At 43.3% G+C, this 15,368-nt stretch overlaps 1 protein-coding gene across 16 annotated transcripts in view; it reads left to right on the top strand.

The window, feature by feature from the left end:
- mbnl1 (muscleblind-like splicing regulator 1) overlaps window positions 1–15,368 on the top strand; it is a 35,972-nt gene that overhangs the window by 6,413 nt on the left and 14,191 nt on the right. For 15 of the 16 annotated variants that reach the window (XM_037275797.1, XM_037275798.1, XM_037275794.1 and 12 more), the window contains one exon: window positions 4,396–5,259. In XM_037275797.1, coding sequence (XP_037131692.1) covers window positions 5,086–5,259 — 174 coding nt within the window. In that variant the 5' untranslated portion in view covers window positions 4,396–5,085. Of the gene's footprint in view, window positions 1–3,894; window positions 4,063–4,395; window positions 5,260–15,368 lie in introns of those variants that run through there. The other variant, XM_037275795.1, reaches the window with a different exon arrangement.

Genomic DNA, 15,368 nt, shown 5'->3' on the forward strand with positions numbered 1-15,368 from the left:
ACATGACTAATAATCCGACATGTTGACCGTAAACTCCAGTCCAGCTGTTTCAGTTTGACTCATGCTGGTTCTGGAAAAAGTAGCAATAAGGGCCTTTAGGGTTGTTTTGCGTTGTCGTGTCCAAAGAAAGAACGCAAAATAGCAGCACAAGCAATTCTAAACTAGCTTTAGTTTTACTATAACACACTTTTTATTTTTTTATCATGCAAAGTTTTATGTTTTAGCCTGTATAATCAATTCAATTCAAAATCAATGAAGGGAAATATTGCCACACAGTCACACATTTATTTGTTTCAACATTTATTTATTTCACATTTATTCATGCTTATTTTCAGTTTTTTATATTGATTTATTTGTATTTATTTATTTTGTTTATTTATCTATATTTATTTAAATCTTTATTTATGCGTGGATTTATATTGAATTATTTTGTTATTCTTTCCACGGCATTCCAATCATACCTATCCTGCTGTCGGGTAATGCTGGTAGCCTTCCTCGCAAGTCTTATTCTCTCGTCTCCGCATTTGTTTTCTTCCTCACCAGGCCACTGAACATGTGTGTGTCTGCATTATTAGGCCAGGCAAGCATTCATCACACCTCATGAACTTGGCTGTGCTCCCTGAAAATGATTAACTCGATGAAAGTCATCCAGATAACAGTAACAAGAAATAGGCTGATTTAGAAGGTAAACAAATCCCTGAAAGAAAAAAAAAAAGGTAAATCCTTATTATGTTAGTTATTGTGATTTTATTTCACCCTTTGAGATTTTTTTTAATAGCATTTTATTAACCCTGGTGTTCCATCACCATGATTTATCATTCTTGTTATCCTTTTGTTACATTTCACACAAAAAAATAACCCATTCGCACAGTGGATGAGGTAATCTTTATTAATCACGCTTGGATAACTGGCAAAAGAAATAATTACAGCATTTTCCATAACTATGCAGTGTGTATAGTTGTAGAGGAAGGTTAAGGTAGTTTCCTTTTACTAATATAATATTACACAATATTAAGGGGATGCTCAACTATGAACTCCGTGACATATTTAAGCGTTGCCTAACTGTGTCAGCCGCTCTTGCGTAGAAATCAGCCTGCTGCTGCTGCTGCTGCTGTTTCAGCACAGTGACCCAGACGACATAAATGAGATCCAATGAGCTTCTCATTAAGCCATAAGGCCAACCATTATCGTTAATATCCGTTGACTTTCCCACATCCTTAACACACGCACGGTCTTGCACACAATCTTATCAAGACTTAACGATACACACCATTGTGACACAGTTTGTCAGGGTGTGTGCAAAACAAGAGACCTCATTGTCTCCAGAGGTTGGCTGAAGGAAGAATAAGCGGGGATTGTTTGCGCCTTTGCAAACCAACCAATCGTCGCGAGATGGTTATGGTTTCATGACGACAAGGGGGACTGATTGCATTTCTTAGTGAGGATATTCAGCATGGCCGTTGTGGTCGTCAGTAATCCTTGCCTTCATTTGAGCTAAAAAGATGTATTGTCATCGTGGAAGGAGACAAAGAAGCTACTTGCTAATGTACCTTATGGAAACATCAGAAGAATATGTTTAGGTCGGTGGTACGGTCCACTTTTAACAGAAGTTTGGTTCGAACTGCGTTACTGCTGTAACGCTAATCATTTATTAGCGGATAAATTAGCAGGTAGAAAAAAACAACTTAAGCACATCACGGCTCTTTATGTCTTCGTGTGTGGAAGCTACAAGAGACAGCGGTAAACATATATGTAAAGGTCAGAGAGGGCGGGCGTTTTATTGACACGCTATAATATTCCGAGTAGCTGCATCGGCATCATGATGAAGCCCCGCGGTGTTGTGTTTCCCTCCTAGCGTCCTCCACTTTGATGACCTATCTCAGCACACTGTCACCCTGCCTCCACTTCTATCAGTATGCTGAAAGCCAGCAGCAGCAAACAAAAGGAAACCTTCTCCTCTGCAGTCGAAAGCTGAAAATAGAAGCGCCGGCTGGAAGCTATCATTTTCGACGTTCTGTTGCCATAGTAGATGTTGCAGCAAAACAAGACGGAGATGTGGATTTTGCAGGACGCCGCATCAACTTAAACTCCACTTGATTAATGGTGAATCACCTCATGTGCTCTTTCAGGAAGGCCTATCATAACTGTGAACCGCACCCTCTCTGTTGTTTTCTCATCGCCGCTCAAGTAGTTAGTCATACTGACAACTCCGAGACCTGCCTGTATTATGTAGACGCGTTACTTTTATCACGCCGGCATTTCTGTCGGTGCTCGCCGGTGCGAAGCTCGGGTTAGCGGAACGACCAAAGCGAAGTCAAGAGAAAGACACGCTCCCCCCCTGCAATGTTACAAATGTTACAACGTGCTCGAAAGGCTCAAGGGAAGCTAGCTTGCTATCTCCTGCTAACGTGGATGACCTTGCACCAGCCTTTAAAAACAGTGGCGGAGCTCGAGAAGGGGGGTGCCGCAGGAGCGAAACGAAATATGCAGGGCCCACTTTGCAAAACAACATCCATTTTTCGGATAAAAGGAGATCTTCAAGACCGGAGAGACGAGACGATTTGAATGAATTAGCAAAAAGGGCTTGGCCTACTGGTAAAAGATGAAGCAATCAATAAGGGAAAGATATCCATGTTCAGACATGAAGGATCATATCGAGCGCTCATTATGAGCTTTACTTTACAGCGCTACAGCCTGAGCAAAGTAGAAAACATTGGCATCTTGACTGCTTTTCATATCTTAAACTATTAAGGCGTTTTATTTGACTGAAGCGCGCTGTCAATGTTGGCTCCGCTCGTCATTTGTTGCAAAGTGTGTTGGCGTCATATTAAAAGTGACAGATATCTGTCATACCTGTCATGGCAGCCCAATTTTCACTCAACAGTACAGTTTCGTTTATGGTAAGCAATTTGTTTTTTTAGTTATTAAAAATTGCAAAGCCTTCCTGAGTAAAAGCTTTGGATCATAATGCTGTAGTTGGTAGTCCGATGGGAGAACCGCAAATGGTACAATGCTGAATTTTAATTTTTTTTCTTCAAAACAAATTAGAAATGCTCCTGATCTTAATAGGCTTCCTTTTGATTGCATTCTTTTTACATGTACCTTTTATAACCTATTATCTTTAAAACAAAGCTCATAAGTAGTTACTTTAGGGATACATTCCCCCGAAGATGAATAAAAGTTTTCATGTTAATCACAAAGCCCTGTCTGTTGTTGCTTTAAATAACCCAGCAAATATGTGCCTTAGCTCAGTAAAGGTTGCTCGAAGATTCTATGATTTTATTTTTTTCCAATGCGCGTTGGTTACAGTGCAATGTTTGTATGAAGATAACGCTGGCGATTGAAAGGTCATTCATAGCCACAAGGCTACTTTTGTTATCATGCAATGTCAAAGCGAGCCGCAGCTTGGTTTGAAGCACATCTAACCATGGATGCTTGGTCATCATGACCTGGGCTGCGCTGGTGCAGAGCTCTGTTACAGCACGTTGCAGTGCTGCAGTGCCGTAACATTTGCACTTCCTAGCATTGCTCGCTGTACTGGGAAAAAAAAGAAAAAAACAAAATTCTCGACACGGGGGTGTGGTGACTTAACCCTTCCTTTGATAAGAGCAGACTCATCCCTCGGGAGACTAACTATTCAAATTCCACTCGTGGTTTCAGCAGAAGTCGAAAGTACAAACGACAAAGAAAAACAAACAATGGCGTGTCATGATTAGAGAAGGATGAAAAAGTCATTTGTGTATTATTTGATGACAGCAATCCTTCCTATGTCGGAACGTGTGGAAGAAAACCGAGGGGTTAGTTTTGACTCTTTTCCACTCTGGCAGCGGGCAGGTCAGCCTTCCTTAGGCTCCGCCTCCTCTCACCTGGCGCTCAGCCCAGAATGTTGCTGCAACTCCGCTTAGCGCCCATTGGCCCACGGTCTTCACGGAACTTCGCAAGGAGGGAAATGACTAACCTCTTTCCCCTCGTGCCCTACCTCAACTTCCCCTTTTCTTTCACGCTCTTCCCCTCTTTGGTCTTCAGACACATTCGCAATGGCCGCCTTTGCTGCACTCTGCTGTAAGTCGGACGGGATTTTTCATCTCATTTCATTGTGTCGACGTGGTGGAAAGTTTTGAATGGCTGCTTTGTACGCGCCAGTGTGTGTGTGTGTGTGATGAGCGTATGTGCACACCATGTGTGTTTAGTGCAGTGGGCGGGTGAAAGTTTTATTTGTCTAGCTGACAACCGACGCATTTCTGACATTTTTACACATTCTTCATTGCTGCAGTTGCATACTTTTTGTTGCACCTCAAAACAAAACCCAAAAAAAAAAAGTTTTCATTTTTCTCTCTCTCTCTCTCTCTCTCTCTCTCTCTCTCTCTCTCTCTCTCTCTCTCTCTCTCTCCCCAGAGGAAGTGCCTTTGCTGATGTGTGCCGCAGCTTTGACCTGCTTCTACCGCTGAAGCTCTATCTTCTCCCCACCCCTCCCGCCTCGCTCGCTTGCTGCCGTAGCGCAAGGAAAGGTGGCCGCGCCCTCGTCTGACTGCGCTCCGACCCGTTTGTCCATCATCGCCATCCACCCCTCGCAGTGGGCCGCAGCTTCCACTAAGCCTCACCTGACAGCCCAGCCGGCACAAGGCCCACGCAGAGCATCATCGCACACCTTGCCTTTACTTAACCTTCGCCTTGGGCCCTCTAAGCCTCCTCAGTGTCTTTAAGTCCCCACCCCAAAGCAGACTCCACCCAGACTGTCACCTTTGTTGCCTGCTTCACCGCATCCTAGAGGGCTTTCTCTCCTATGCCACATTGGCTTGTGAATGTTCCAGAAAAAGAAGAGCCGGTGAGCAATAAGATTGAACGTTCAGGCAGGCTGCCTCCCGGATAACATCGTACTCACTTGATGGAGAAGATGGCGCAATAACTTTCACAGCCTTACTTCGTCCTGCAACATTTCACCCTGGACACGCCTCGGTCGATAGGAAACTTTGGTCAACGCGCCATCTCGACCTCAACATCGACATAAACACGCAAATCGTGGATTAAAGCCCGAGCGGTACTTTTGATCAACCATCCAGTTGCTTTTGGCGCCAGCAAGTTGCCATGGCGATGAACATAGCACAGATCCGCGACACAAAGTGGCTGACGCTGGAGGTATGCAGGGAGTTCCAGAGGGGCACGTGTTCCCGCTCGGACCAGGAGTGCAAGTTCGCTCATCCGGCCAAGAGCTGCCAGGTGGAAAACGGACGAGTCATCGCTTGCTTCGACTCGCTTAAGGTAAGAAACCGAAAGAGCTGAACCGAGATCCAGACGTGCGTTGGTAAGACACTGAGCGCATGCCGCGTGGCAGACATCAAGTCACAAGCTACAAATAGCAGCCAGCGCAGAGCCAGCCATCTGGTCCCAGCGTGTGCTCTCCCTCGTGCCGCCCATTTCTGGTCAGGTGACGCCAACATGTGATTAAGAGCTCGGAGAGGTGGGGAGAAGGAGTCGAATCCCGCCGGGTTCAGGAAGCGGATGTTTTGTAGCGCTCGACCCATTCAGTCAGTCGAGTGCGTTGTAAACAAGTCGAGCTTCATCCGTCTTTTACAGTGGCAAATGTTCTCAGGAGTCAACACGGGCGGGCCTCACCTCTAACTTTTGACCCACTTGTACATTTTCTGAGCTCACAATGCTGGTGACTCACGGTTCTTGGCAGCATGCGGATAGGGCAGGGTTAGCTTGAGGACAGTTTGTCAGTCCACTCGGGAAGGAGACGACGGTGTTTACAGACAGATGTGGTCAGAGGAGGACATGTGTTGAACTCGGATTACGTCATGTGTATCAAAGGTTGCTGAAACGAGTCAGGCGGGCCTCGGATTGGGTCATTTAGGAAAAAGGGGGACGACTAACTCAAATTTGCCAGTGCGTTACAAGCAAACAATATTGCTGTAACACTAAAACGATCCTTTTGTAAGATTAAACGGATTATCATTTGAAAAACGGAAGTGCCACGAAAGCAAGTCCAGATGACCCTCATTTGTCGGAACGCTGTGATCCCTGCGTTCCATACGGTGTCGACTTTCACTGACACAGCAGCGACGTGTTTAAATTGTCATTCTTACTGACAGAATCAGCTAGCGACCGGGAAAAAAAAGTAACTGGCAGACATACAGAAGCTGTCGAGTGAACCGAGGGGCCTATTTCGGTACTCACTGATTTGTGTGTGCGTTCTTCGACCCATTTTTTTCTACACAGCGAATCTAAAAAAATAATTAAAAAAAACACAATGAAAAAAGGACAGAAAATGGGTGTCAAGTCTCCCGATTTGTATGTCGCAGGTTCACACTTGAGTGGAAAACCATCAGCGCACTGATTCATGTTCACATTTCTTCATGTCACTCGTCACCCGTATTATGCCACGCTTTGACCCCGCCTCCTTCTTCCCTGTCCTTCCGCAGCCTGCGTTTACTCTTACTGCATGTGAGTGAGGATCGACCTTCTTCTGGAGAGCGTATAATTAGAACGAGTCTCACATGATCATCAGCGCATAGCTGAATAGGTCACACCCAAAGCCAGTCATTCTCTTTTTTTTTTTTTTTTTTTTTTCCCCTACACACTACACCTACTTCACCGTCCCATTATTGGAGTATTTTTTTTCTATGAGCATTCATTTGATATCTCCCTCAAATAAGATAATCAATATGTTCAACGAGGCCTTGCTGTGTGTGCAAATTAGCCAGCACTGCTGTCTGCATATCTGTTTGGTGCAGCGGTGGCAGGCAGGCAGGCAGGCAGCTCAGTGACATGGAAGAGGTGTAAATATTTGGAGAAGGATAATGACTGGCCGGACCCCTTCATTTTAAACTTGGCTCGTAACTTTTTAATGATTAACTCCTGAGTGAAAGGTTAAGTGCGATCCTTGCACATAGTCGTGCTTGTAACATTGAAAAGTGAGGCTACTGTAGAATAAATCAAACACATCAGACACGGAATTAATCTTTATATATTGATGGACGTCAGGGGGTTTGTCTTTTTGCTGCATTTGGTCAAATAAAATGTACAACTGGATTTCAGGTTAAATCAGATGGGCTGAGATTTGGCATTTTAAGGAGATTTTCATTGTTGGTTGGATTTTTGGTGCTACCTGTCAATATTTAACGAATGTTTTTCCGCATTCTTGTGGTCGTTCAACTTTAGAGATTCCACTATTAAAGTATGTGAACCCTTTTGGAATGAGCTGGATTTGTAAAATTCAATCTGATCATCATCCTGGTTATAAAAAAATGTACTTATACATTTGAATGTTTTTCTCTGAACACGCCACGTTAACATTTACTGTGCACCATGGAAAAGTATGTCAACACCCTAAGAGCTAATTGGAGTCAGGACTCGGCTAACATAATTCCAATTAATGCGACGAGATCGGACGTATAATAAACACCAGGTTTGAATTTTCTTTTCTCTCCGCTAACTTGTCACAAAAGTATTTCTAAAATGATTTGTTTATGGTTTGATTTAATTATTTTTATACGTTTATTTGATTCATTTAATTAATTATTAGTTAATTTATAATACACATTGCAACATGGGGGGGGGGGAATACCAGCATGTTGGCTACTAACTTACCCAGATCTCAGGTACACGCTAACGTCTTCAAATCGACAATAACACATTATACAACAATGGATGTCGTTGAAGGACACAATGGAGGAAGCTACTTCCAAATGCCATAAATGTTCATCTGGTCCGCGCTACAGGAAATGTTTACTTGATATTATTCTTGCCAAAGGAGTGTCAGCTAATTATTAAATCGGAAGGTTCACATACGTGCTTGTTCAACCGGGCAGTAAAATGTTTATCTGCTATGCTCGATACAAACATAAAATGTTGGAGTCGTAGTTGAGGATGACATGAATAGAAACCATTTTTGACATTCAAATCACATCAGGGTTGTTTTTCTAGATATTTTCCTCTCTGTTTTCGGTCCTAAATTTTACCCGTTGGAATACAAAAGGAGAAATGAGAGGTGTGCTAAACCTGATGAGTGAAGTATGGTAATTAGCTGCAACCACATGGTTTAGCTAATCTTTATTATCCTCATGACAGAAACGCCTTACCTAATGACTTTTCTCATTTTTATATCAAACGAATATCAAGTCAAGACGTCATTTTGAAGCAAGCCTCCTCTCGTCACCCATTTTCTTTCCACTGGTGCTTATTTTCACTTTCCCTCCATCTCACTCTGGTTTTTACCTCAAGCCACACCCATGGGTCACATTACACACACGCACACACCGATGGATCCATGTGGTTTTCGGCAATGACATCAACCCTGACCTGGTGCGCACCCACCAGCAGCAGGGCCTCGTCTGACCAAACAAGGCCCACTCTGTCATCAAACAAGCAAGCGTGGTAACCGTCTAGAACGAGAGATGTTTGAACACATACCTCCGTGCCATTAACCTCGTAGTCTGTCTGCTCGCTCGCTCGCCCGACACACCCACCATCATCATGTCTGACTTGTGAGGAAAAACAGGCCGACCGTGTGCACACGCACGTGCGTGTTATGTCTGCGTTAGCAGCGCTGTTGGAGCAGGTTCAAACTCCGGGCCAAGATTACATTCCCACAGAGCCGAAGGCCTCATACCTTATCTTCTCTCTCTCCTTTCTTTCTCTCCCGCTTCTATTTTTCTCATGCTATGACAACATGTTTATGTGAAGGGATTCGGTAGCACGGTCGAGTAAAACGCAAACACGTACGCGGCGGGGTAAATATTAGTCAGGTTGCTACTCGACTCGGGAATAAAATCAACACGCCGCGCTCGGTGCGCGACTGCGTTCGGTTTGGGGTTCAGGGGGGTAACGTCTATTTGACACTTCTGTCACATGGCCGACACTAAATCAAATGACACAATGCACATGGCCTCGTTCGGGCAGGGCTTACCTTTTTAGTAGCCCACGCAGCAGTTGCATGTCCAGCTTATTAGTCGGACTTAATTTGGATGACTGACCCCCCGGGTCATCGTGGCGATCGACCACAATCGGGTTATTATACTGCCTCCTTCTGGCCAAGGCGGGCACACGCGAAGGAGCAAGACAATGAATTGGATTGCGGCATTACATCATGAGACCCAGAAATTGAATTTAAATATGTCATTGAGGAGTTCCTCCCTGCTACGATCAGCCGGCTTTGTTTTGAATGGCACCATGCGGATTTGCGGTCGATCCTGCGCTCATGTCGTAATCCAGACGGTCTGCGGGATCCACGCAGACTTCTGCCCGCTGCAGTCGGCACATAAATTCTCTACCCCTAATTGGATTTTTAATTGGATATCTGTGGGCGCATCCATAGTGAAGTCCTTCTTTAAAGCATTTGCCCAGAATTCAGTCATCCATCGTGTCATCTATTTCTCAAAGTGAGCTTTTTATGCCAGGAAGCCTCCGGAGGGGTGTGGACGTCTGGGACTTTTTCGTTACAGGAGATTTTATTTTGCTCTGGCCCGTGCTTTTGAATTCGTGTACATCCTCATCAGATCCATGTACGCTGTCCCTTTTTCTCCTCCGTGTCAGCTGACTCTCCCTCACCATCACACTGGGTTCCTTTATAGCACCACTAATACAATGAGCACTTCTCTGTCAGCCCGCCACCTCGCGCGTATATGCGCCCCGACATACCCACGCACCATAAACACCTCGCGTGTTCATCCGAGGAGCAAATATTGATGCCTTGACACTCCGATTATCCTGTCAAATCATCTCAAATGCATATTTTCCACGCAAAACATTATTGTTGGCTGCCTCTTATAAACTTCCAACACCACTCTGGAATCTGGAGAGCCACAAAGTGCAGGAACAAACTTTCCAAACATATATGTCTGAAATTTTAAAGGGACTAGTGCAACTGAGAACGCAGGGCTGCATAGTGTGAGAAACTATTTTCTCAACGATGTTGGGCAAAGACCTTTTGATATTTTCTTTGGATCTGTTTTTGGTGTTTGCTTGTGCCTGCCTGCCTGCCTGCCTGTGTGGCAATTTCCTGGCTCCAAATGATCGTGTTTATGCCAAAGGGGAGGAAACCTTCACCGTAAGCCAAATTTAAGGTGATTGGCCGTTCCTAGGAAATGCTGGTTGTGGCAGCGACTCCCTCTAAGGTACTACTCTGGATCTGTAGTCCAGATACGTGCACGCTGGGAATTAAAACACTCCGAGTCGGGAATCTGGATCTGCAGGAAAGCCTAAATAAATAATGAACACATCACCTCAGCATAGTCTTGCATCCCTTTTGGTTTCTTACCTCCAGAACGCCCGACTCAGCCGTTATAGTCCCACTCGACAGGTGAGCGTAGCGCCCCCGGGGGTTGGTTATTAGGCTCATTTACTTGTGCAAGCCGCCCCTCCCTCACGTGAGTGTTTAGAAGCGGCAGTCAGGTTTACCCAGCTGGCCCTTATCCTTCTCTTGTTGCCGAACATGAGAGACGAATGCCAGAAGCGACACACACATGCATGTGCGCCGCTAGCGTGTGTCATTGCTGCTCTTGTTTTTTATTATAATTTTTTTTTCCCCCCCCAACACATTCCTACATAAAATGGCAGTGTCTGGGCCTGTCAATGTTTTTATTGGTCGACTTTCTTCATTCAAACTGCCAATTGATACTAAATTATTTTTTTATTATTATGATGAGTCATTAAAATGTCACTTGTCAAATTTGATCTGAAGTTTGATGCTCATATTCGTTGCGTAGTCATTTTGTGTGAAGTCAGGTACTGTAAAGGCTTCATGCCTTGGGCTGCTATTGCAAACTAGTTTGCCTTATGGATTTGAAAAATGTTACGACATTTCAACCTCTAACGTAGTGTTTTGTTTTTCTGCATATTATTGCATTCATTGGGTGTTGTTGCTCAGGCAAGGTGTTTTGGGACACGATGAGACCTGCGTGCTAGTACTTGTGATTGTTTACCGTACAAAATGGCATTGAATTATGATTTTTGCTATTCACAGCAGAAACACTATTTGAATTTGTAAATGGCAATTTTTTTTTTAACTATTTGGTTTGCTTGTATTTTTGCATGCTCTCCTGACTAAGTCGTCGTCGACACTTATTTGATTATGTTTTGTTTAAACAATTAATGCAAGGGAGTTTCCAAAAAACTTGCATGTGCGGTTTATTCGAAGGCTCTAAATTCTCCATAGGTGTGACTTTTGTATGTGCACTTAAATGGCAACCAGTCCAGGGTGTAGCTGTCCAGCTAGGCTAGCCCACAACTCACCCGTCAGCCCTAATGAGGACCAAAAATAGATGGAGATTCCAGTATGGAAGGAAAAAAAGAAAAATGCTTTGGTGAGTTTTTACCACTGGGAATGTGAAAGCCATACCACTCATTAGCTCCTCGTTTGTGGTTGGGAGGAGCAGAGAGATGCAACTTTTTTTTATGGTGTCCAACCTTGAGGCTAAAAGCCTTTTTTTACAGCTTTGAATACGACAGAGGATCCATCTGGATTTTTGGGTGCGGCCTTTATTTACATGCTTGACAGCTTTTTTTTTTTTTTTGCACAAGCACTCTTCAATTCTAAACTGCCTTAGAAATGGCAAGTCCCTCTCTGCTCTTTTAAAGGTCATACAACCACACATTCATTTTCCAAGTGATCCATGAAATATTTTTTTTAATTTCCTATTTGTGCTTGATTTTGATTCAAGCTACCGACGCCGTCAACTCAAGCCGTGCTGCAATGCACCATCAAATGAGTCTCTTCTTCATTCTGGCAGTTTTGACACCTTATAGTGCTGTATATCATCTCTATTCGTAATCCAATTAGTTTGCTTAACTCAGTTAAATGAGAAAGTGCCTGAAGAAGCACCAAATTCATTCTCTTGCCTTACTTCAGGTTAAAGTCTCCTCATAATTTAAAACAGTGTCAGAAGCAAATTAAATCACTCCTACTCTCCTGTCGGCTTTCTTGTCCTTAATAGAAACGGGGAAGGCGGTGAAAACATCCTGCTTTAGCTGCTGCCAAATCCGAAGGGGATAATCACACACAGAAACAGGATTAGGCCAGTTGACGGTGGGATTAGAGCTTCAGATAGGATTAGCGTTTTTGAGATCAGATTAGTGTAATATGCGCCGGATTGATTCTGTAAATTCACTGTTGGGGAAGCGTGCGGGCGTGTACACTGTACAATGCAGGCTCGGTAGAGTTCAGAGATAGAAAAGGAGAACGTGGAGCAAAGATATGAAGAAGCTTCTTGAACCGCTGAGATTTAAAATACTGAGTTGCCGTCACATTTTTGTTGATGTGTGAAATCATGCAAAGGAACGCATGCGTGGGGAAAAACAAAATCAGTGAAAGGTGTTGGCTAATGAAAAAAAAAAAAGAATCCACAGCAGTCTAACTTTGGACGCCGGGCTCCTGTGTACATGACATCTGACCCGAGGCATTTCTTCAAAACATCACCCTGTTGGCTGTGAATAACTCCTGCTGTTTGGCTATTTGTGTGTACACAAATAACAACGCTGTGACACACACTATATGAGGCGTGCTCAACTCTAGTCCTTGAGGTTTTAGATGTCTCTCCGCCGACGCACCTTTGTATTTTAGTGTTAAAGCTGAACCCATAATCCTTTGTGCCATTGTTGAGGCAGGGTGGTTAATGCCTCACTTGGGGCAAACTGTAATTATTATCACAGATAAACAACTCCCACCCTTTCATGTCTTCATTCTCAGTTGAGATACACGTTTTGTATTGTTTTGTGTCCACGCTCTTAACTCAACTTGCATTTCAAATCATTTTCCCCCATTGAGATGAATGGAAATCCCATTAATCCGTTCCAGCCTTCCCGCTTAACAAAAAAATTGTTTTTTTGTTTTTTTTAAATAAGAAATGTGCGTGATTTGCAGACACAAACGAGCAAGAGTTTCATAACGAGCAACTGCAAGTGACTCAGCCACTGCAGTAATTGTCATTTGATGCTGGGGATAAAGAATAAATGCCTTTCTTAAATTGTCTGTCCACAGAATATAACCACAGAATAACATTCCGTATCCAGGTTTCTTATATATAATGCATATCGTTAGCATGCTAATCCACCTAAATATTGTGAGGTAGGGCATGTTCAACAAAGACCAACCACTGGGCGTGAGCCTTTTGAGTGTCTACTGCTGGCCAGCAAAACAAAGCTTCTTTCACAGCGTGCGCCAGAAGAGAAAGCACTTTCATCTCCGTGTATGTTTGGACAGAAGTCACTGGAACGCGGGCCGGAGAACAGTAGAGCCTTACATACTGGGATTCAAAGCATCCATACCAAACGACACCATCAAAGGTTCCACGTTGAACGCGATGCGAATTATCGTGATATGTAAACATTAGAGAGCGTACCGAAATAGAATCTTTTAGCTTCTTCATCCACAAATTTGACGTCAGTTATTAAAAACTGGATTAACAGTTGAATGGAAAGAAAAAGGCAAATTTTAGCTGTTGAATTGCAGTTGAGAAATGCTGCTAACAGCAGCAGTGTTGTATAACTGAGTGGCGTTTTGCTTATTCCTTTAGGGGAGTCGAATATTTCTGTATTCGCCGTGGGAGTATGATGTTGTTTAGATGACTAGGTGAAGCAAAGTGCATCTGTACTCCCCGCATACCACTTGCCACACGCCTCCTCCCCTCCCCTCCCTGAAAGGATGGGACGCAGCCCCACCCAGCATTCTTTTTACCTCACTTCATTGTTTTGTTTAAACGTCGCACAGTTTCAAAAATGAGGGTGTGTAACGATTGAGTTGGAAGCACCGCGCGAGCAGGGCGTGATGTGTTTTTTTTTTTTTACCACTTAGCATCTTCAATCAAGGCCGCACAGTAGCCAACGCGAAAGAATCTTACGAGTTTCTCAATTGGTTTGGGATGTGTACGTATTACTGCCACCTAGAGGATCAGAGTGGGACTCCTCTTTAATTCTTAATTGTTTTTATAAGCAAATTAGAATGACCAGAATAAAGTTGGTGTACCAGAATCGGAATCTTTTTCCGACTGTTGCGTTCAATGCTACGTGATATAAATTGCACTTGAGGGGGTAAACGTAGGGACTGTTATATTGTCACTAGTCTGGTCTTCACTGTTGACTTTTTCCCTGAGATTTCGTGAAAGCAAATACTTTTGACATTTTAATGACTGCAATTATATGTTGCTCTCTTTGGCATTTTATGTGCAAGCATACGTTCGCTAATCCCGACTCTTTTACATATCTGGCTCAATAAGTAACCGCTTGAGGACATGAGCAGTTTCTCTTCTACTGTATCATGGTTGTGTCATTAAAAAAATAACACAGGAGCAAGGAGCTGTCATCAGGAGGCCTCTACTCATGGGTCAGTTTGTTATCAGTATTTTCTTTGTCAAGCTTCTGTGCAATCCAGTTATCAAAAGTATTCAAGGTATCATTATGATGTAGCACAGGTGTCAAAGCCAAGGCCCGGGGGGCCAGATACGGCCCGCCACATCATTTGATGTGGCCCGCAAAGACAAATTGTGCATTCACATGTCAACACTGAAATCGTTTGCAACTTTTTAAAAAATTGAAATATTACTAGCTATTCCTATTTTAAAAAATATTTTAAACGTTTTTATAAGTCTCTGTTTTGAAAATGAGTTCTTCATCAGTTTTTTGTGTAGCTGATATTATACATAATATGAGACGTTCATACATTCATTTCGGTTAACAATTTTAATGGCCTTCCTACGATGCGGCCCGCGACAAAAATAAGTTTGACACCTCTGTGCGAGCGTGTCTGGCTGCTCTGTTGCCGTGGATACCATCTCGAGCCGCGACTTGATGTCTTGATCGGACGAACAAGCGCAAACATGGTGATAGATGTTCTTTTTGTCCAAATCATCGCCCTATTTTTCTTTTAAATATACAGTATAATGGCTAGCAGCAAAAGTAGATTTTATTTGAGGAATTATCATGGTGCCTCCACCTGTGAATCAATCCAGTGTCAACGTGTTGGGTCAAACGGGGTGAACGCAATGTGATCCATCTCCTCTGCAAAGCACACACGCACACGTTCAGCCTCCATCATGCTGACTGCGTGCCACTTTCATTCTCTGAATGAGTGCCATTTGAACACATGCACCCAATGGTGTGTAATTTCCACTTTTGCACCCTAGCGAATTAAGTTCTCTGACTCACCATTGACAGGAAAAAAAAATCCACCTTATTTTTTTTTCTTATTCATTTATTTGTAAGGGTAATGTTACATATATTCTAATTAATAGTTAAGTGTTTGGGGGGGTCATAGTTTTTGTTATATTTATAGTTTAAAATACCAATATTCATGTTATTATTTTACAAACGTTTTAGAGGTTGTCAGTGATTTGCAGTTTTGATTATAATAATCGACTGGCAGCCCCTGGTGTGTT

This window comes from Syngnathus acus, chromosome 17, assembly GCF_901709675.1.
Source record: "Syngnathus acus chromosome 17, fSynAcu1.2, whole genome shotgun sequence".
In the NCBI taxonomy this organism is placed as follows: domain Eukaryota; kingdom Metazoa; phylum Chordata; class Actinopteri; order Syngnathiformes; family Syngnathidae; genus Syngnathus; species Syngnathus acus.